At 52.1% G+C, this 20,611-nt stretch overlaps 1 protein-coding gene across 4 annotated transcripts in view; it reads left to right on the forward strand.

Moving 5' to 3' along the window:
* Positions 1-2,607: 2,607 nt before the first annotated feature.
* Positions 2,608-20,611, forward strand: part of NTNG1 (netrin G1) — a 263,877-nt gene continuing 245,873 nt past the window's right edge. For 3 of the 4 annotated variants that reach the window (XM_028502836.2, XM_036015926.1, XM_028502838.2), the window contains exons 1-2: positions 2,611-3,472; positions 10,414-11,152. In XM_028502836.2, the coding sequence (XP_028358637.1) occupies positions 10,907-11,152 (246 nt within the window). In that variant the 5' untranslated portion in view covers positions 2,611-3,472; positions 10,414-10,906. Of the gene's footprint in view, positions 3,473-10,413; positions 11,153-20,611 lie in introns of all 4 variants that reach the window. The other variant, XM_028502833.2, reaches the window with a different exon arrangement.

The following is a 20,611-nucleotide window of genomic DNA, read 5'->3' on the forward strand; positions in this document are numbered from 1 at the left end:
AGTGCTTGAACAACCCTGCCAGATCTCTGCAAAGGAGGTTTTTAGGCAGCTAATAACCCAGAAAGAGTGGACAACAAAAGAGACCCGATAGAATCACAAATAGGTGGACATCTGAGTTGAAGCAGAAGGAGGAACGCTTGGAATCCAGCTGGGGTTCTGAAGCCAAAGATCTAAGGGATCAAACCGTTCTTCTCTAAAAGGGGAAGGAGAAAAGAGTAGAGTGCGAAGGTTAAGTAAAAAGAGACACACCGTTCTTTCCGAAGAGAAGCAAATATAGAGATGGAGAACGCAAAGGATGATGGGAAAAGCAAGTTTGCCCTCCGTTATTTTCCCTGATGCTCAGAGAATAGCCGAGGCAAATCCCTGATTTGGTGTGTACGGTATCAACAAATACGCCAAGGTATGTTCTGGAAAGCTGGTTTAATATATAAATGCCAGTCCACAGGTTCTCGGTATAAGGGAGAATATCAGCTCCACCCAAAGTGCTTTCTGAGAGACAGGCCTTCCCACCCCATCCCCGCCGGCTGGCGGAGGGTCAGGATCTGCAGGGGTCAGGACTTCACCTTGAACGCTTTCTGCGCAGTCTCACTTCCCGCCCAGAGCCCAGAGCCCCGAGCCCCACCTTGAGTTGGTGGGTCACTGAGTCTGTGAAAAGACCTGAGCAGAGGAGGTTGGGCTACCTAACGGAGCAGGACCCCACTCAGGAATCAGACACCGTGAGGGCCAGTGTCTGCCCCCCAGTCCAAGGACCCCTGGAATGGGGGCAGAGTTAGCACAGGAAGGGAGGATGGTAGGGGGTCAGCTCCAAGATTTGGGCAGAAGAAAGGGACCATTTCTCCAGGTCGGGGAGCCAAGTATCACAAAGGTCTTGGCATATCCCAGAACGGAGTTTCCTACGTCTGCCTAGATTTCTCATTACTTTTTACCGGAAAAGGACCTAAAAAGATCAGAGAAAACTGAGAATGGAAATTCAGAAGGGGCTTCCTTGGCTGGAGCAAAAAGGGCAGGCGGGGGAGGTCAGGCCCAGAGCTGTGTGTTTTGGGCCAAGGACAGGGGACAGGGCACGTGGGTGTTGCTCCCCAAGCAGAAGGGAGGAAGGCTGAGCGGGTGGAAGGGACGGGGGGGCGGGGCTGTAAGGCAGGGTTAGGTGGTGAGTGGCATCTCCATTTACCCAGGGGACTTCCACCCGGGAGGAGGACGGTGGAGACGGTGATGAGCCAAGGCCACGGTCAGCCGATTGCCCTCTAGGAGTCTCACCCCTGCAAGGAACTCCACGTAACGTGGGTGCTTGCTCAGGTACAGAGAGGCAGCGGGGAGGGCAGCAGGAAATCCCAGCTTCCCGCCCTGGAGGGGGTCAAGGGAGGAAGGACTCTGGTGCCCTCTCAGGGGTTGGAGGGCCCAGGAGCCGCGAACCCCCGCCTCCATCCTGGCCTCTCACAGCCGAGGAGGGTCTGGGTCTAGGCCCAGTCCGAAGGCCTCCTCCCCGAAGCCCCCTGCTGGTCTCACCGCCCGCAGTCGCAGTCGGGAGGAGAGACGCCCCACTCCCTGCTCTAACTTAGCCCTGCGCCTTCTCGCGGCTGCCCAAGGCCTGTCCAATCCTGAGTCAGGCATCGCCGCCGCCCACTGGAGCCTGACCCGGGAGCTTGCTCCCGGACCTAAGCCCACACCAAAGTGCGGAACCGCTCCCTCCTTAGCTTAGTGCCCAGATCCGCGGGCCAGGGGTGTGGGGGCGGGGGGGCCGGGGGGGCGCACTTCTTGTCATGCCCTGGTTTTTTCTCCCTCTCTTCTGCCCTTTCCCCTTACTGCCCACTCACTCCCCTCGTGTCACGGTGTGAACAGTATGGAAACCCACTTCTGCTGTGTGCGGAGATGCTTACAGACGCCTAAGGCCAAAGTGTTCCCCTATGGCAATCGCCTTCCTTTCTAATTCAAGTCTCTTCCTAAGTCTTGACTTGATCTTCGCTGGTGTTAGCGGGCAGCTCAGTGATCCTGGGGCGATCTGAGCCCCCCGCGCAGGGGGCCATGAAGTCTGGGGAGCATTTGTCTGTCTCTCGGGAAAAGCAACGAGGCCTGAAATGCACCACTCGCTGTTAAACTTCAACTTTTCCAAGGGAGCACGGATTTTTAAACCAGGAGGTTCTAGGCTTGGTCTGTAGGCACCGCGGGCTGGGCAGGGGAATTGTTTAAAAAACACCGCGGCCGTCCCTGCTGGGGCGAGGGGTACGCTCAGACGCGGTTTGGGTTAAAACCAGGAGTGAGGGATGGGACGCGCGAGGGCGTAAGTGCCAGGTACGCGGAGAGTCCCGGGAACCCGCGTTTCCGTGGGCGAGCGCGGGCGGGGGGCGGCGCAGGTGGCCTCCCACCCTCCGCAGCCTGAGGTCCTGGCGCCGCGGCCGGGTGGTGCCCGATGCAGTTGAAGCAGCAGCGGCAGCAGCAGCAGCAGCAGCAGCAGCACCAGCCGCCGCCGCAGCCGCAGCGAGCGGGACGGAGTTAGGACCGCTCGGAGCGCTCAGGTCTCGGGTAGTAGAAGGTTTGCCATCCTTCCACTTGCTGCCAGTTGCAGAAGAAGATCCGCTTTTAAGTGACACGCACACGCCACCCCTCCGCGGGCTGCGGCTTCCCCGGGCTCGCTGCCTCGTCTCCGGCGTCTCCCGCCCCCGCGCTGCGCTCCCTCCTGCGCTTGCACGCGCCCCTAAGTTTGCCCGGAGCTCGCCCGGCCACTCGGAGCAGGGCCGGCCGGCCGCGCGCGGCGGGCGGGGCGGCAGCCGGGCGCCGCAGTCCCGTAGCGTCGTGGGCCATGTATGCTTCATCAGACGGACTCGGGGTGCGTGGCGTCTCGCAGCCATCAGCGCTCTGCGCGGCGACGTTTCTGACTTGAGTGGAGGAATGCGCGAAGGCAGCCCGGCAGGACCCGGTCTCGGAGGATGTGCTTGGCGCCAAGGCTGCTCGCCCCGGCTGACGTCCCTTCGGACCCCGCGCCACGTCTCCATCTGAAATAACAGAGCGGTGCCAAGCGGGAGAGAACCGCCGGGCTGCTGGTTCTGATCCCCGGGAATCGGGAAATCGTCCTGCGGCTTAATTTGAAAAATTAAAAAAATAATAATAAGAGAAAAAAAATTAGAAATAAGAGGAAAAAAAAAATCCCTCCGTAAAAGTTTAAGGCGAGAAGTGTCAGAGGCAGGGGCGCGAGGAGGCGCGGAGGAGAGCGGGCAGGCGGGGACTGGGCTGCGAGACCGCCCGGCGGCGGCGATTCCATTATTAATATCGCCACATTTTTGGAGGGAGAGGCACCTTTCCCGTCCGCGCTTCCTCTCCGCCCACCCCTGCTCCCTCCTCCTCATCTACCTGTCAAAGTCACCGATCTTTTGCATTTCGGAAGAGGACGTCAACGGGAAGGAATCCCCCCCTCTCCGCCAGGGCTCCGAGAGGGGGCGACGCGCAGGAGGCTCCCCCCAGGGGCCCGGAGGCGAAGGTAATTAAGCGGCGGGGAGTGGCGGGCTGGCGCGGGGCTCGGGGCGCGCGGAGTCCCCTCCCGCGGCGGGCCGGGCGCGATCGAGACCCCGGGACTGCCACGGCGCCGGGTGCACACCCCGCCCTTCTTGCTGCCGGCGGTCCTCCTGGAGGCTCGGCCGGGGCCGCCGCCGCCCACCCAGCTCCACCCGCGGGCTCCGCCGCTGCGGCCGCCTCCCGGGGTGCGCCAGGCTAGGTTGGGCTGCCGCCCCGCGCCGTCGGCTGGGCCGCCGTGGGCGCCAGGGCCATCGGGCCACACGGTGAGTGCCGCCAGGCCCCCTCTCCCAGCCCATCCTGCAGCTCCTGTTCCCAACCCCCCACCCCGGGCTGCCCCTCCCTCCGGCCCCCCAGTGCCAGCCTCCGGCGGGTGGCAGGGCTCCGGGTGGGCGAGGAAGTTTTCGGAGCGCCGGGAGGAGGCAGCGCGCGGAGCCCCTGCGCGAACCGCCCCCCACCCCGCGCACTCCCACCCCCACACTCCGGGCTCCCGGGTGTGCGCCTCGGCGGGGGAACGCGTGTGGTCTCCAGAGCCCGGACCCTGGGTCGTGCCTCCGCGGACAGGCACGCTGCCCGCTCTGCCCGCACACACCTGACCACACACCGCGCGCCGAAGGGTCCTTTCTTTTTTCCTGTCTTTCTTTCACCAATTGTCTTTGCTTTGGGGAAAAAACTTGCCCTCTTGCCGGCCCAGTGCAGCCGGCGTTCACACGCCGGTGTTTTGAAGTTCCCTTCATTTAATCCCCTTTATTGGTGCGAGATTAAAGCCTTACTATCCCGGGTCGTGCAGCTGGGGAGAAGGGAAAATTCAAAGAGGCAAGGACTCGGTGCGTGGGGAGGCTGTTGGGAACATTTTCCCAGCTTCTTCACTGGCATTGCCTTAATCGGCTGATGGATGGGCTAGGGAAAACGAACGGCCCTTCCTATGGATCCGTGGATATCTATATACAACACAAATAATACTGAGTATTATTGGGCCCGGAATAACCGATTCAAGGGTTCATACACCGAAAAACTTGGATACGAAAAGAAACTGCGCCCTCTGCTGTTGGTTTTCGTAATCTTACCTGGGGACCTTTTTGGGTTTTTTTTTTTCCTCCCCTTTTCCAGAAATCCACTTAAGAGGTGGTTTCACTTGGGCCAAGGAGGAAAATTCCTAGTGGGGGTTTTAAAGCAACTTTATTTGGGAAAGTCAGAGATGCATCCTCCGTCCTGCAGACTCCCAGAGAGTAGAGGCTTTCGCCCCCCAACCCCTTCCCCATTCTCCCCTGGACCCCAGGGAAGGGGATGGAGCCCCTCCCTAGCACAGTGTGCCAGTGCTCGGAATGGGAAATTCTGAGTAAGATTCAACATTCCTCGGAACTAAACATATGGTGTATCTGGCAGTAGCTTTGCTCTAGAAATAAGGCTCTATTTTGTGACCGAGAATACTAAAGTTTTCTTATCTTACAGAAATGAGGAAAAAAAAACCCCAACAACCCAGAAAGCTCTTACAGCAAAAACCATTTCTTTAAACCTATTTAACGGTTAAGCTTGTCAGCACAAGTTTCCGGGACACTCCCTCCAAGGATGGATGGGGGGATGTGGGGGGGGGGTACTCGGTCAGCCCTTGACAAAGAGCATCGTGCCCCCTGGGGTGTGAGCAGCCCCTGGTGTCATGGAGTACTTTGGCATGGTGTCACTTTTGAGGGCTCCATGTGCCTCCAGCCCCTTTTCTCCGCCGGCGGCGGGGGCGGGGGCGGGGGGGCCGGGGGTGGGGGAATGAACAGCTCCATAACTGCCCAAGACTTTTGGGGAAGACAGACAACTTTCAGTTTTTCATTAAGACAAAATCTGGATGTTTGCACGTGGACTTCAGTACACAGAAAAAAAAACACACCGCGTTTCCCATCCCACGCTGTTCCACGCGTGGGGGTGCCTTCCCTTCGCCGAGTGTCCTGAAATGAGAGCTGTGTCCCCACTGACGACCAACACGAGGCCATTCAGAATTCTACAGATTTGTCTCGCGCTTTGGCGGTATTTCCTGGGGTGAAGCTGAAGTGGGACCATCTTAGCATTGTGTAAGGAAACACTTTATGTGCACGCAAAGCTGCTTTTCCCCTTGAGATGTCTGTTTTGTCCGTGTTCCCCGGGCGTGTGCGTGACAGTGATGCAGGTCACCTCTCTCCGGAGGCGGCCGGCCATGTGTTTTGCAGTGTCCTTTTGTGTGCTCGTACTTGGGGCAGATACCTGTCTTTGCTTCCCTGGTCATTCGGGGGGGGGGGAAGATCAGGTAAATGTGCTTAAAAAATGAAACCGGCACACCTTTAGTTGGTGTGGTTTCTAAGAGGTGTAAGATTTCGAGAGAGAGTTTTAGTTACCAAGACCCCAAGTCGCTCGGAAAGAAAGAAAATGTCATCCAACTCCAAAAGTTAGTTGTATGTTCACAGAAAACTGTGTGTGTATGTGTGTGTGTGAGAATTGTATTTCAGGTCAGTAAGAGATGCAGCATACTTTAAAAAATAATTTTATCTTCAGAACCCAGAGTTTTGTGTCAAAACTTCAGGTGGGTGTAGATGTTCTCACCTGTGTCCTTTAAGCCTCAGATCTCTGAACTTCCCCACAGAGGAGGAAAGGTTTATTCACGAAAGGGCCGATTTCTTCGAGGCTGAACTGCTTCTGAAATGATTTTGTGTATTATCTGCCTCTTCACACGTCCTGCCGAACATATACTGTGTAACTTCTCTCCTCAGCCTTCTCTCAGTGAAAACAGAGATCTTTCTAATACCAAGGTGTGCTATTTGGTTTTATTAAGAATCTCACGAAAGGCGGTTGCTCATAAGATCCAATCAAATATGAGTAAAAAAAAACAAAAGTCAGTCGTATTGCAGGACATGGTAAATTCCTTATGTTTTGAGAGACAGTTAACAAAAGGAGAGAAGCAGGTGTCTCCCAGGAAGATGGAAAGACAATGTTCCCTTCACAACCAATAAGTAAAGGCAAGGAGCATTCAGAATCCGTGAACTACCTCATCTAGTCATAAGCTCCTTGGCAGCGTGTTGGAGGCTGCAAAGTTTGAGAGGTTATGGGATTTGTATGTATCATCCTCGCTTTATATTTTCCACTCCGTGGGATGCGACCATAGTCTTTTTGTCCCTTCCCATTCAGAAACACGTGTGTTAATAAAAGCTCTCGTGTCTATGAGGGATGAGTCAGTAGCTGTCTATTTCAGGTGCCCCCGAAGAGGCGAGTATTTATGGAACAAATAGCCTCCCAGCACCGCCCCCACCCCGGAGCAAGATTATGTAACAGAACAAAGGTGGAAAGCCGCTCGAGTTTGGGGACTCACTCTCAGTATTTCTCTCTCCGTTGATGAAAATGGCAGTTGGTTTTGGAATATCCTTGTGATTTTGATCATGATTAACTTCCATGAACTATTTCGGGAAGACTTCTTTTCTGCCCCGAGAAAGGGCCCGAGAAATACCTTGTTGCAGAGTTAATCCGAGGAGAAAGGGAACTCGCTGGAGAAAGATCGTGTTCCGTGTGTGCAGAGCCACTGGGTAGCCCATTTTAGTCCAGATCCATCACATCCATCAACTTGAGGGCATGGCATAATTTTACATTTTTGTGTCGGCTCTGCAAATCCCACACAGCAGGGCTAAGGAGTTCTCCCAGCGTGTTCACGGGTATTTTTATCCGAGGGGACTCCTCGATGCTCCAGTGCGCAGGAAGAGGTGGTGGCTCTATCTGACTCATGCTCAGTTCCCAAGGTTTGCAAAGTCAGGAACTGGGGTTGGAGCTGCGAACAGTTAGGTGATGCGCACGCCTGAGACAGATGCAAAGCCCACGTCCCTCGGCAATTAGTTCCGACCCCGGGCGGAGGGATTAGTTTAGTGTGTGAAATCTCCAGACCTGCCGTGGGCAGGCCTTCCCGTAATCGGTGTGCCTAGCTCTTGGCTGCAGGGACCCAGCTTTTAAGAAGCTATTGATGATTTTAACCCCATCGAAAGCAGAGCCAGAGGAGGACGGGTGCCATGAGGTAATGACAGACGTTCAAAAACAGTGTCTTTACATCGTTTTATTTCCTTTGAAGACGCCATCAGTCTCCTTTAGGAGAAAGTCTCTGATTTTGGCAGAGGTGTGCGGTGTGCCACGCAAGTTCCCGGTTTAAATTTCCTGCTAATTGTACGTTAAAGAGGTTGTTCTCTGACGTGTGCGTAGCACCACACAGCAAGGCGAGCCTGACGCAAAGGCCACAGAGTGGGTGACGCACACGGCAGGTCTAAAAAAAATGCGAACGGAATCAAATAATTGTGCTCAAGAGCAGCTCCGCGACCCCCTGCTCCTGACCTCTGCGTGCGGTGGTCAATATCTTCCCCGTGTCAATGGGAGCTCGTTAAATGTAAATTCTGCAGGCCGACGGAGCCACACCACATTAGCGCTTGCCAAGGCTTGACATTTTTAATACATTAATAGTACGTCTGTAATGTAATGGAAAACTATTAATCACAACTGGTTATGTGCCAGAAGTGTAAGCTATAATTGGCTGCTTCTTGTCAAGAAGGTCTGTCGCGCGGGCCTGCGAGAGCGTGGGATTCAAGTATCTTTGCCCTGCTCTGCATTTTCCACTGTCAGTCCTGTGAATTCGATCAGCGGCGCAGTCCATAATTCCGCGTAATGGCCATCATTATGACTCCGCTGCGGTTTAATGAGAATCCGTTACAGGGGGTCTGCCGTTGGGGCAGGAGACAGGGACGGGTCCCCGCGTGTTTCCTTCGTGCCCCAGTGTCTGTCCTGAGCGTGCACAGTCCCCTCTCAGTCTGCGGTTGCAGGAAGGCCACAGGTGGGCAAAGACAGCAACCAGGAGTAAATGGGGAAAGGCGATCACATCCACTGGTTAAAAAAAAACACACGTGAGGATTCATCTCAGGGAGATTTTAAATATATAGTTGGGGTCGTGTTTTAAAAATAATGTTAAGGATTGTCTCCTAGTGCTGAGTCGGTTCAGAGTCATTGCCACCCGTTTCCGGGCCTCAAGAGTATGTTGCCCTTCAGAGATAAGTTGCTATGAACTAGGAGCCAAGAGTTGAAGTGAATAATTTCTGGTCTAGTAGAGTGTATACTGCTTCAGCTACCACCCCGCACACACACACACACACACACACACACACCCTGAAAGTGTTTGTTCTGGTTATATAGCACAGGAGTAAACACCGTGGAAACACGCATCTGGAAAATGTACATTTGTACTATTGTAACAGCTTTTTGGAGTATTACTTGTCAAATTGTTGGATGTTTCTGAAAATACCAGCTTACATATACTAATGAATCTGGAAAAAAAAACAAAACAAAAACCCAGAAGGCTCTAGTGGCCAGCACACACGCTTCCCTGGGGTGTTTTTCTCTTTAGCCTAAGATTTGAAATTGTGTTCACCAGAGTGTAGTCCTTACGCTGCACGGAAGAGGCGGGTTCAAATCGGCAGCTTATCTGTGTTTAGACAAACAGCTGATTATCACTTCGTAGGGACTCAAATATTCAACTTTTCCTAATAGAAAATATCACGATTTGCAGCTGTATGATAACATTTTATGAATGGGATATAATGAAAATTGTACTTGCATCCATAAAGCAATTATTATAAATTACTTTGCTATGGAAACACAATTCAGCCATCTGCTGGCATTTCATAGTTTCTGTGGCTGAGTTCACTTTAAGATGGTGCATTATTTAAATACAGTGGATTTCTCTTATGAGATTGTTTGAAGGTAGTGAACATCCATATTTAAACGGCTTCATGTGAATTGAAGGGTCTCTAATGGTATTTTCTTTTTGTCCTTTTTCAGTGGCTTAAAAATAATTACTGGGACTGTGACAACTAATGAGGCAAAGACACTTTTGAATCCCAGGATCCAAATTCTGTCACTTCTTTAGATGTGGACAGCACTCTCCAACGAGAAAAGTGGCCAGTGAAACTCACCAGTAACATATACCCATAGCTACGGAAGCTCTGTTTCGAGTTAACCAAAAGTATCGTTAAATAGTAATTCTTATTTTCTCTTAGAATTAATGCCATGTTATTCTGCTTCACGGCCTGTTAACTCACCCTCCGCTGTTTTCGAATGTGCATTTTAAATTGTGTGTTTTACTACAGAGCTTTTCGTTTTAAAGCGAGTATAATATTGGCCTTTGGGAAAGATTCTCCTCTCCTATTACAGAAAGTAACTACTGAAGCAGCTGTTGTGTCCGTAAAAAGATGTAAGAGAATGCAGAATTCTTAGGAAAGGAAAATTGGCTGCTCTGGTTTTATTTGGAGTCTTTGTTGCAGAAGCCACATTATCATGAGGACTAAACAAAAGGTGTTAAATTCTTCCAAAATACAACAGGCCCCTCCAGGGGGCCGGCTGATGACGCCAGTGTTCACTGCCGCTGACAACAGCTGAGAAATGGGCAAGGCCTTTGGAGATGTTTAGGGTCTCTCTGCAGTGAGACAAAAGGCATACAAGTGGCTGTCACTTCTGGGTCACTGTTAGGAAGACGCTCATTTCCGCCGCCATTCTGGAAAACTTTCTAGCACCCCCAGCTGGGAGCCTTGTTTCAGCCCGGCTGCGTGCTCTCAGTGTGTGTGGTCCAGGTGGAAGTGTAATTTTTGAAGTGAAAACCTGTGACTCCCCTGGAACACACACACACACACACACACACACAGATGCACACACACGTGTCTTGGTGTTATGCAAGAGTCCAATCCTTCCTAGTGAGATTCCCCCCCCTGGGGATGATCTCGGTGGCCTGCTCCTTCCAGCAGAGCAGCGAGGGAAAGTCATCCACTTGCTTTGTCTTGCACCCAGCCTCCCCTGTGTCAGCCTCTCCTACATGTGGTAACGTATTGATTCTGGGACGGTAACTCTTTTTATTCTTCTTGTTTCTGAAAGGGTGCTGGTGCCAGAAGGATGGCTGCTGGGAAACAGACACCAGGCTGGAGACACGCACCCTTGTGCTTCGAGTACTGACGTCGGAGGGCGAGGAGCCCTTGGGAGCCAGCCCCGCACGCCCAGGACCTACCCCAGGGCAATCGGATGTGCAGCCAGAGAGCCCTCCCTTTGCCGAGTCGTGATCTGCCAGTAGACGTCTTTTCTAAACACCAAACTAGACCCTGGTCGAATGGACAAGGAAAAAGCTGCCGGTGGCTATTAACTCCGAACGCCCAAGTATGTTAGCAGGTCACCAAAGTCCCTGATGTCCCTGAACACGCACAGTCTCTCAACCCTTCACACTCAGCTTTGGAATCGACTTTGAGGTCTCATCCTCTTTTATTTTTTCCTTTAAACACAACGCTCTTTATGTCTACGCGTATGTGAAATAGACACAGCCCACCGAGGAGCAGGCCCCGCGTTCGTTCCCGCCAGGGCTGCCAAGAACTCAGAGATGTATTTGTCACGGTTCCTGTCCATTCACGCCCTCTGGGTGACGGTGTCCTCGGTGATGCAGCCCTACCCGCTGGTGTGGGGACATTACGACGTGTGTAAGACTCAGATTTACACGGAAGAAGGGAAGGTTTGGGATTACATGGCCTGCCAGCCGGAGTCCACGGACATGACCAAATACCTGAAAGTGAGGCTGGACCCGCCGGACATCACCTGCGGAGACCCTCCCGAGACGTTCTGTGCAATGGTGAGGCAACGCGTTCGGGTAGATTCTTGCCTAGTGCTTGGGGGCGTTGGTGCAAGCCTGCCGATGAGGGGAGGTGAAGACTCAGCCCGGGCGCGGCGCTGGCTCTGGGGGGGCGGGGGGGGAGGGGGGACGCTGGGGGCGGGCGCTGGCTGCGTTCTGCTTGGAGGCGCGCACCATCCGGAGGAGTCACAGTCCCTGGTGCGATGGGGGCTCTGGGTTCCGCGACTGCAAGCGAAACACCGGGTCACAAAACCGGTTGTACGAGAGGCTGATCGACATAAACGAGAGTTAAGTTCCTTCCTCTGGCATCTGATCAGCACGAGAACGAGACGCCGCGGAATGGAACCGTGCGCCGCGAGGCCCCGCGGTACCGCCCCTTGGATAGGCGAGGTTACAGAGTCTGTCCTGTTGGCCCTGTGCGTGAGTCTTTTTCTGGGTGGAAGGGTGAACGCTACGTGGCAAGGTCACGTTGGAGTGCCACACTGCATGGTCACCAGGGACAGTGCTGAAAATATTCCTGTGAAGCGTTAGTGTAAGAGTTCGGGGATTAAAATGGTGAAAATCGATGGGCTGAGTAATGCATACGGCGTGTTCATTGGCTGTACGTCACTGGCTTTGGTTTTTGTTACTGTTATTTGGTTAGAGGTGGTTTTCATTTGATACAGGAGCGGCGATTCCATTTTTCACGTAACAGATATAACCGTATGGCAGATTTTAAGAGTATTCTTACCTGACTTTCATTATCTTGAACCTGGCCCAGGCGTTTTCAGGAGAGTGAACCTGTGCATCAAAGCAGCATCTGCTCCCAGTCCCTGGTGACTTACATTAGCATAAGATCATCCTAGGCCCGGCACTGGAGAGAAGGTTTTGTAACAGGAAACAATTTTGAGCAATAAAGAGTATTTTCACCTAAAAGCTGAGGGCCTGCCATTTTTCAGAAGTGCCTTTGGGGACTGGTTTGAATGAGAGTCTAAACCCGGTTCCGTGCACGGGGAGAGAAGGCACGGGGCGATTAGGTGTCACTGTGACGAAGGGATGCTGGAAGAGCGAATATTTCACAGAGGGGGCCCGGCTCTCCGGGAGGCGGGCAGGAGGCAGGCAGGCAGGCACTCTGGAGACTGGAGGCTCCCAGCACAGGAGTTGGTTCCAGCACATCAGCAAAGCTGCAAGGCGTCTGTAGAAAGAGCAGGACCTTGGTTGGCTTTCTGTAGACCTTTGATCTCCTGTCGTCACAGGTCAGGTCTAAGATCTGGGGGGAGATGGCTGTGCAGGTGAGCGGTGGTGGGGTCTCCCACTCCAGCAGCAGAGGATGTGTTCTGGGCCCACTCTTCCCGCTGCTAAGAACACTCAGCTCTGTGAGTGGGTTCTCATGCACTTGTAACCACACGCCACTTCTGGGCTTGTTTAGTGGTTTATACGTCTAAGGACAATAGCAAACCCCCTTGTTTAGAGGGCTGTTGCGCTTGCACAGGCCCCTGCGGTGTGTTCAAGGGGTGCCTTCAGTGTGCTGCGCCCCTGGCCTCGGCCTCTGGCAAGGGGACGCCACTCAGCACCGTCCCCACCCGTCCTGCTCCAGCGTGTACTTGGCGGCCTCGGCACGCTCCTTCCTCTCGCTCCTTCCTCCCGTCACAAGTGGCCAAAGAGACGTCATAGAATGTTTCCAGCCTGCCTTTCACAGGGACCTGGACCAAGGGCCTTAAACATGCTGCTCCCCAGTGGCCCACTGGCTGAGGGACATTAGAGACCCAAAGGGAAAGAAGCATTCAAGTGATTCCTCTCAGCTTCGTCCCCTCTGGTCACCTGTGTGCTTCTTATGTTCACGCGAAGCCCCATGGGACTGCCTTTCCCGGGGATGTCGGAGTAGGGGGGCTTCAGCGGATTTGAGGCTGTGGTTGAGTGAAGCCTTCTCCAAGGAGAGGGCGAATGTGCGTCTGATGGGCGCAGTGGACCGAACGTGCGGACTTGGGGACTCTTTGGATGCGCGTGACAGGCCCGGTGGTCGACGACCGCGCAGTCTAGAAGCACGGTCGTCCTCCGCGCAGGTGCGGACTTCCCTTGAAGCGCTTCCGTGGGCGGGTTCCGAGGGCTGCGGCGGGATGGGGGATGCTGTCGCGTCAGGCCCGTTGAGGGGCTCCGTGGCCCACGGTCTAATGCAAATCCGTAAAATCACCTGTGTTAGGATGTTTACGCTCTCTCCCCTGCTCTCTCAGAGTCACGGTGGCCCATTACAGCGGGGTGGCCGCCGTAGGAGCTCCGTCACCGCCCCCGTGAGAACCGTCACCACCCACAGCGGCCCCGTCACCGCTTAGCCCTTGTATGCAAATGTTTGCTGCAAAATAGTTTCAGCCACGTGCCGCTCAGCTGGGTGACGTCCTTATTAGCTGTGACGATGGCAGTTCTGAGCACCACCGGGACGTTTGGCCAGAGAAGGACCCCGTGATTCCCATAGCTCATTGATTGTATGTAAAGTTGAAGTTCATCGGCAATGCATGGAGAGTCTGGGTTGCTGCTTTTTGCATGGGCTCCACCGTTCTGTGCCACCTACGAATGCTGCGTTCACTTCCTAGGGAACATTGAGGAGAAGAGGACCACGTGATTACACCTAAGGCTAGACCTCTGCTTGTTAACCCGAATGCCCTGCTTTATAACTCCTTCCTGTCTGCTGATCTTCAATGGTTGCCTGCTCATGGGACCAGCATTTCGAACAGGAGTTTCATGGGAGAATTCTGCCATTTCTACTCAGGACAGTAGAGTAGGGGAGTATAGAGAGAGATGTAGACATATATACATCTCTGTGAATGAATTGTGTGTATTGAGGTCATCCATTTGTTTTTAATTTAACGTATTTCTTTGAAGCTGTGCATGGCTAAAAACCAGCTCTGTGTTTGCTCAGCGGGAGGACCCCGACGGGCAGGAGAGGGCCGAGCCCTCTGTCTCGGACTGTGTTTCCACGTCAGGACGGGCGGTCGCCTTCCTGGAGCCACACAGAAGCGTCAGGGAGCGCAGCCCGGTCAGTTGACACAGACCGCCTGGCAACTGCAACTTGTCCTGTTGGCATAAAGAGCAAGCGGGGTGACGGGTGACACAGACCTGTGCGTCCTGCTGAGTGACGACACTCCACCTCGTTCTTTGCGTGTGGACCAGCGTAGCTGTCCTATTGCCGCGCCACGCCCCAGCGGCTTAGAAACGGCCGAATTATCCGCTGTTATCTGCAGCCTGTAGCTGGCTTTGTGGATCGGTTACACAGAAGCCCTACAGGCGGACAGAGTCGGGCGCGCCGGTACAATTTATGGCCCAGAAGTGCTGATGGCGGCAGAAATGTGAGCCCTCGAGTGCGGCTGTGGGCTTCAGAGCCAATCAAAACTAAATTAGGAAACAAAGGTTATTAAAAAGTCTTCTGTGCGTGTAATTTTGGCATAATATTATGAGGTGGACATTAACTGTTCCCCTTGGAGACCGTAGGCATCATTAATGTAGCATGCCTTTAATTACAAGTAGGCTCATATTACCAAAAACGTGGAGAAAATAAAGTGCTCTGAGGGGCAGTTAGCAATCCCCTCATTATGTGTACTGAAATAATGAAAAGAAGGTGTGTGATTTTTCTAAATAAAATGTCAGAATTGGAAATGGAAATGGATTTTCTTGGGGCAAGGTACTAATGGGCGCCCACAACCCTCGTTGGGTGTTTATTCAAGCGCCATGGCAGGTCTGTTAACGATCGTTTGATATTGTGCTATTTTCAGATAGGCTCCTATTAGGAAGAAGAAAAAACTTTAATTATTGTGAGCACTGTGGGTAGAGCATAAGTCATTACGTTCCGATGGAGTGTGTGGAGGGAGTGGAAAGACTTTGTACCTCCTGATGGAAAAGGCCCCCAATGGGCTGAACGAGTGCGCATGTGTGGTCTCGGGGCGGTCGTAGCTCGCATTTCTGATTTGACCTCGGCTCCGGAAGGCCATCTGGTGGCTATCAGGTGGCCTCTGGGAAGTTAATTTGATAAACTCAGTTGCGTTTTCAACGACAAGGCATTAATATCAATTTGCCCAAAACGGGAAATGACATTGACTTATATAATAATCGAATAATCTTAAAAAATACACTCTGTTCACATGGAACATAATTCAATAAATGAAGTTTTAATAACAGTGACATATTTCATTTGAACTGATTTATCCCTTAATTATGCCAGAATGGAATTTTTAAAAACCTTCAGTTCCTTCATTATTAACACTTCGTTGCTATTAGTTCATTATTTTGACTTATTTCTTGGAAAAGTTTAATTCATGTTTGCAGTGAGTTAAGTTCCATGGAGATCAATCTTTCTGATAGATCCCCATATTGAGTATTTCCTTGTCGAGGAGCCTACCATAGCTCCTTAAGGATCTACTGTGTCAAGCCTAAAGCCTGCTACCCGATCCTAAATCCTGTGTGTTCAGCCTCACCTCCCACGACCGTCCATCGGGACGGGGGCGTGTCCGGGGGACTCAAGGCTGGGGATCTGACTAGATGGGAACCTCTGCATTGGGCATGAAGCTCGCTGGCGAAGCAGTGCGTGGTTTCTGGGGAGGGCCTTGGGAGGGGCTGATAAAGATCGTTTGGCTGTGCTAACAAAACCTAAAACCGTCCCGTGCCCCACCTTGCTCCCAAACAGTGTGCACCGTGTGCACTGGTCTCCTCGTCTCTCTCTGCCGGGCTCGTGCGTCACGCACATCATCCCGGACAGCCACGAGCAGAGTGAACCAACAGGGCACAGAGCCCGGGCAGTAGCTGCTGGTGCTGAGAACCCCAGTTGGGCACGTGTGGTCCCCCTACTTCAAGGGAAGTCCCGGAGAGCCTTAAACAAAATGAATAGAAAACAGCGTGTCCCTGGAGAACGGAGGAGAAACAAGACCAGCACTCAGACTTTAAAGGTGCAACATTATTTTGCTACATGTCCAAGGGCCACCTGGAAGATCTTCTCCGGTAGCCGAGCGCCTAAGGTTCACCTGTGTCTGAGAAAGACAAGGGAACGGGGTGGGTGGGGCGCAGCATTTAAATGACAATGTAGTGGCCTGATTAATGCTAGAATGACTTCTTGTATCTGGCAGGGTGAGAGGAGCAAAAAATCGCAGAACCTGATGAGTTAGACTGGTGTCTATACATTTTGTTCTTAACGTAGATGGCACTGGAGCATGCTGAGGGGGTAAGCCAGGGCTCACCTACCTGGAACTCCGACTTCACACTGGGGTTAGGGGAAGCGTTCAACCGCATGCACACACGCAAGATGCTTCAAGGTGAAACATGAGACTTGGGAATCATGACTGCCCTGTAGTAGTCCCCTTCCCCCTACCTCCTCCAGTGCCCCCCAGGTAGCCTTGCCCGCGGTCAGCCTAGAGGAATACCACTCGGGAAGTGCGAGAAGACGTATCCTAACACCACCATCATGTCTGGACGCTTTCGGGGTCTCTTGGGCAGATTCTCTTTTCAGAGGCAGGGGCTTGCTCTGCTCTGCTACGGGCCTGAGGCCGGCTCTGGGGACCAGGACCATCCCCTCATCTCACGTGTTGACCTGGGCAAGCACGGGACATTCATTCCTCTCACTCAGCGTACTGGGCCGTTCTCCACTATCCCAGTGCACCCACCCTTCAAGGTCTAGGTCAAGGTGATTCCTCTCTACACTTCCTGCCAATTTCAGCTCTTATTCTCCTGGCCTTTGAACTCTTCTCTTTCTCGATGCACATATAAATATGTAGTATAACAAGGCATATGTATGTATGTATGCATGTATATACGCAAACACCATTGAGTGTGTGTATATATATATCCACACACACACAGGCATTGCATTGCGGTACCTGTGTGCTCTACGTACTGTACTACATCCCACCACTTAGCCCCTCGGCACATCTCATGAGCTCGCACTCGTTGTTTCCTAGGCCCTGACTCTCCAACGAGAGCACTCCTCTTTGAGAGCGTCTGTGACAAAGCCTGCTGTACACCTTACTGTGCCACTGCCTGTTTTTATTTCGGCATTGTGTTTCCGAGATATATCGCTATGTTGTTCTCTGATGCAGAGAACTCGACAGAGACTAAACCCGATGTTGCTTTTCTGCCTCAGAGCACTTAGCGTCCTTCCAGGCAACAAGTAAATAGTAACATGGTTCTCATTGATCAGTGGATTGAAGGCAGCATTGGTTTTCCAGAATGTGTTTTCCTCCGTGAGAACTGTGACCAGGAATCTGAGGTTTGTTTTTACCTCTGTAAAACTGGGGTCATCTAGAAAAGTCTAGCTGTTGCACCTGGGCGGTTTGCGATGCTGTTCTCTCCAAAGACAGGTAGGCTGAGCTCCGATGCTGGGTGTATATACAGGGGATTTTCTCCCCATTTCTAACTGAATCCTTTAAAAACATTTATCCATTTGTGACAGCATGGATGGATCTTAAGGATATCATGCTAAGCGAAACAGATAAAGTCAAGAACCATATGATTTCACTCATGTGTGGGATATAAAACTGAAAGCAACAAACAAGCAGACAAATAAAAGCTCAGAGACACAGAAAGCAGTGTGGCGGCCAGCAGAGGGAAGGGCACAGTAAAGGGTAAAGGGGTCCAGTATATGGTGACAGAGGGTCTGTACAGATGAGGGACCACAGAGTTGTGTACCTGAAACCTACACAATCTTGTTAATCAGTATCACCCCAATAAACTTAGTTTCCAAAATATTTATCCAAATAGAAAATTTGGAAAAGATAGAAGAGCCTCATGCGCAACACCAAAATCATTTCGCCGCTATTTCTTGCAAACCTCTCTCCCGGACTGCACCATATATTGTTTTATAGAATTGAAATCCTATCAGATACAGTTTTTCATCTTTTCCTTTAGCATTCCTTTTAGTATTTAGTTGTATCATTGTATATTAGAAAACATGGTTTTGAAAGCTATCCGTGTCTTCGGTGGATAAACCGTCTTTCATTTAGTTACCCTCCCACTCCGATGACGCGATGTTATTCCCATTGTTTCAGTCTGTTACAGTCTTCTTTAGGAAACGCACCCTTCTTCTGTATGCCAGACCTCCCGCATTAAACGCTCACACCGGGGCGCGCTGAGCTCCTCGCCCTGTATTTAGCTGGGGCTCTCGGGCAGGGCTGTGTCCCTGCCTTCTCAAGCGTGGAGTCCACGCTGAGCGGGGTCAACGTGGGGAAGGAGACGCTGGTCTGGAGTCAGCACGTGCGAGTCCGGCCCCTCTCTCTGGGCCCTGCTGCCTTCTGCCTGGACCCGAGAGAGGTTCGGGGGGGGCGGAAGAGAGGCAGCTTCTACAGTGCAACGTCGGGAGCAGCTCTTGGGGAGCAGCAAGCTGAAGACAAGCAGATTACACCTTGTAAACTATACCTGCAGCTTTGAAACTTGCTTTAAATTGATCCACGCCGAGAAATGCACTTTATACGGGAACTCAGTAAACACGCATACCCACACACTCAACCGAAGCAGGAGAGTCACAAAACAGTACTTACCCTTCCTATGGCCTACGCCCTGTGATGTGTGTTTCTCTTTTTTAGCAAATGATGGAAAATAATATGTTGATCGCTATCCGCAAGTGGGACGCAGCATGGTTTTTGAAACTCGCATAAAGGAGAAAATACTGTGTACATCATTGTGTAACCTCCTTTGTTAATGCAACATCATGGTTTTGAGATGCAGTGGTATGTCGTATTCCACGATACGGATAGTTCTTGACTCAATCTTCTGTTTATAGACATTCAGGTTATTTGTTTGTGTCCACATTTGGGCTCCGATCAGGGTCAAGTTGTCCTCCAGAAAGATGGTTATCAAGTCATGTTCCCCCCCCACATTTCGTGGAAATCTTCCAGTCACTAGATCCTTATCAACCCTAGGCATTGCATTCTAGAAGTCTCCTCTGGTATAGGGCCATAGCCAACACATTAAAATAAGTAGTTTACCAAAAAAGATAATACAATTATCCTTATCCCCACTACCTTTTCTGGGGAGGCAATCATTTTTAAAATTTGGCGTGGATGTAGGGACATACCAGAAGGTGAAAATGACATCTTATTTTTAAGATGTGTTTATTCGCCTATTGAAAAGTTTAATTTTTAATGTTCTTTTGGCCCTCTTTCTAACTTTTCTGTTGAAGCCCATTATGTAAATATGTACATATACTATATTTTTAATTTCAGATTTGAGCCTTTACACAGATGGCATTTATTGTAGCTTATTGAGTTCAAAAATAGGAACGTCCTTTCTCCCAGGAAAAGAGCCCTTGTTTCAGAGAGTCCTCCTCACTCTTTGTTCTGTGGACATTTTCCGTGTTCTCGCCCTGGACTTTGCTGGTGGGGAGCCCAGACCTCGGGGCCAGGAGGGGCCGCTGAGTGCTCCTCGCATCTTTTGTCCCGCACAGATGAGCGCTGAGAAGCTGTCATTTGCCCTAAGCAAGGTGTCCCTTTTCCCTTAGAACTGTCATCTCTGTCTAAAGCAGCTGCGGTGAAGCCTGCCACCGTGGGTTCTAATGCGCCAGACCCGTGGGCAGACTCATCTTCAGGTGCCATTCTGTAGATCCCGGAGTTCCGTTCCTTGCCAGAGGGGGCAGTGATGAGAGTTGTCTCTCAGGCAGGACATCGGGACAGAACTCACTGGGGTTGTGGCCAGGGTGTTTCTTCTCCTCTTTCTGGGAAACAGATAGATCCACAGTGTCGGTTCCATGAAAATCAAAGATGTGAGTTGAGGAGGCAGAAACCAGAATTGCTTTTCGCTCTCTGACCCATGTTGAAACTGGCTTCTAAACTGTGGAGTGGAGATTTGGGTTGGATGTGTCTGCAGGGCCAAGAAACGGCCCTGTCGTTCCAGGTCTGGACATCCGTGCGCAGGTCCAGCCGCCAACACTGTCATCCGGCGAGGTCCGGACAGGGAGTTTTCACCCGCACCTGTGACTGTGTCTCTTCCTAGCGCTCCCTCTCCTTCTTGGACGTGGTAACGTGAGGAAGTCACATGCACTTCCCAGCAAGTGTCCAAGGGAGGGGAGAGCCCAGCGCGTGGTGAGCACGAGCTGCAGCAGAAGGCTGTGCGTGACCTAGGGACTGAGCTGGTGGCCAGGTGTCGCCTGGGCTGGTTGCAGCACCTGGAGCACTCGTGTGGGCTTCCCCAGTGCAGACAGACGCACCCTCCCTGCGGGGCTGGGACATACACTCATCGGTGCTCTGTGCTGTGACTCAGAACAAGCCCCCGCTCCCCGGTCACGGGGGTCGCTGCTTCATCAGCACTCGGCCTGATGCAGACCTCACTGCCTGCCTGTTGCATTGAACGCGGGTTGTGTTTCTACAAAGGATATTTGTAGCTGATATTTAGCAAGCGCTTTACATGGTGGCCCGCACTGTACTAAATGTTTTGTTGGTTGACCCAATCCTCAATCCTATCACTGTCCTTATTTAACGAATGGGTGAAGGCACTGAGGCACGAGATTAAATA

The sequence above is a fragment of the Phyllostomus discolor genome, chromosome 14 (genome assembly GCF_004126475.2).
Source record: "Phyllostomus discolor isolate MPI-MPIP mPhyDis1 chromosome 14, mPhyDis1.pri.v3, whole genome shotgun sequence".
Classification (NCBI taxonomy): Eukaryota; Metazoa; Chordata; class Mammalia; order Chiroptera; family Phyllostomidae; genus Phyllostomus; species Phyllostomus discolor.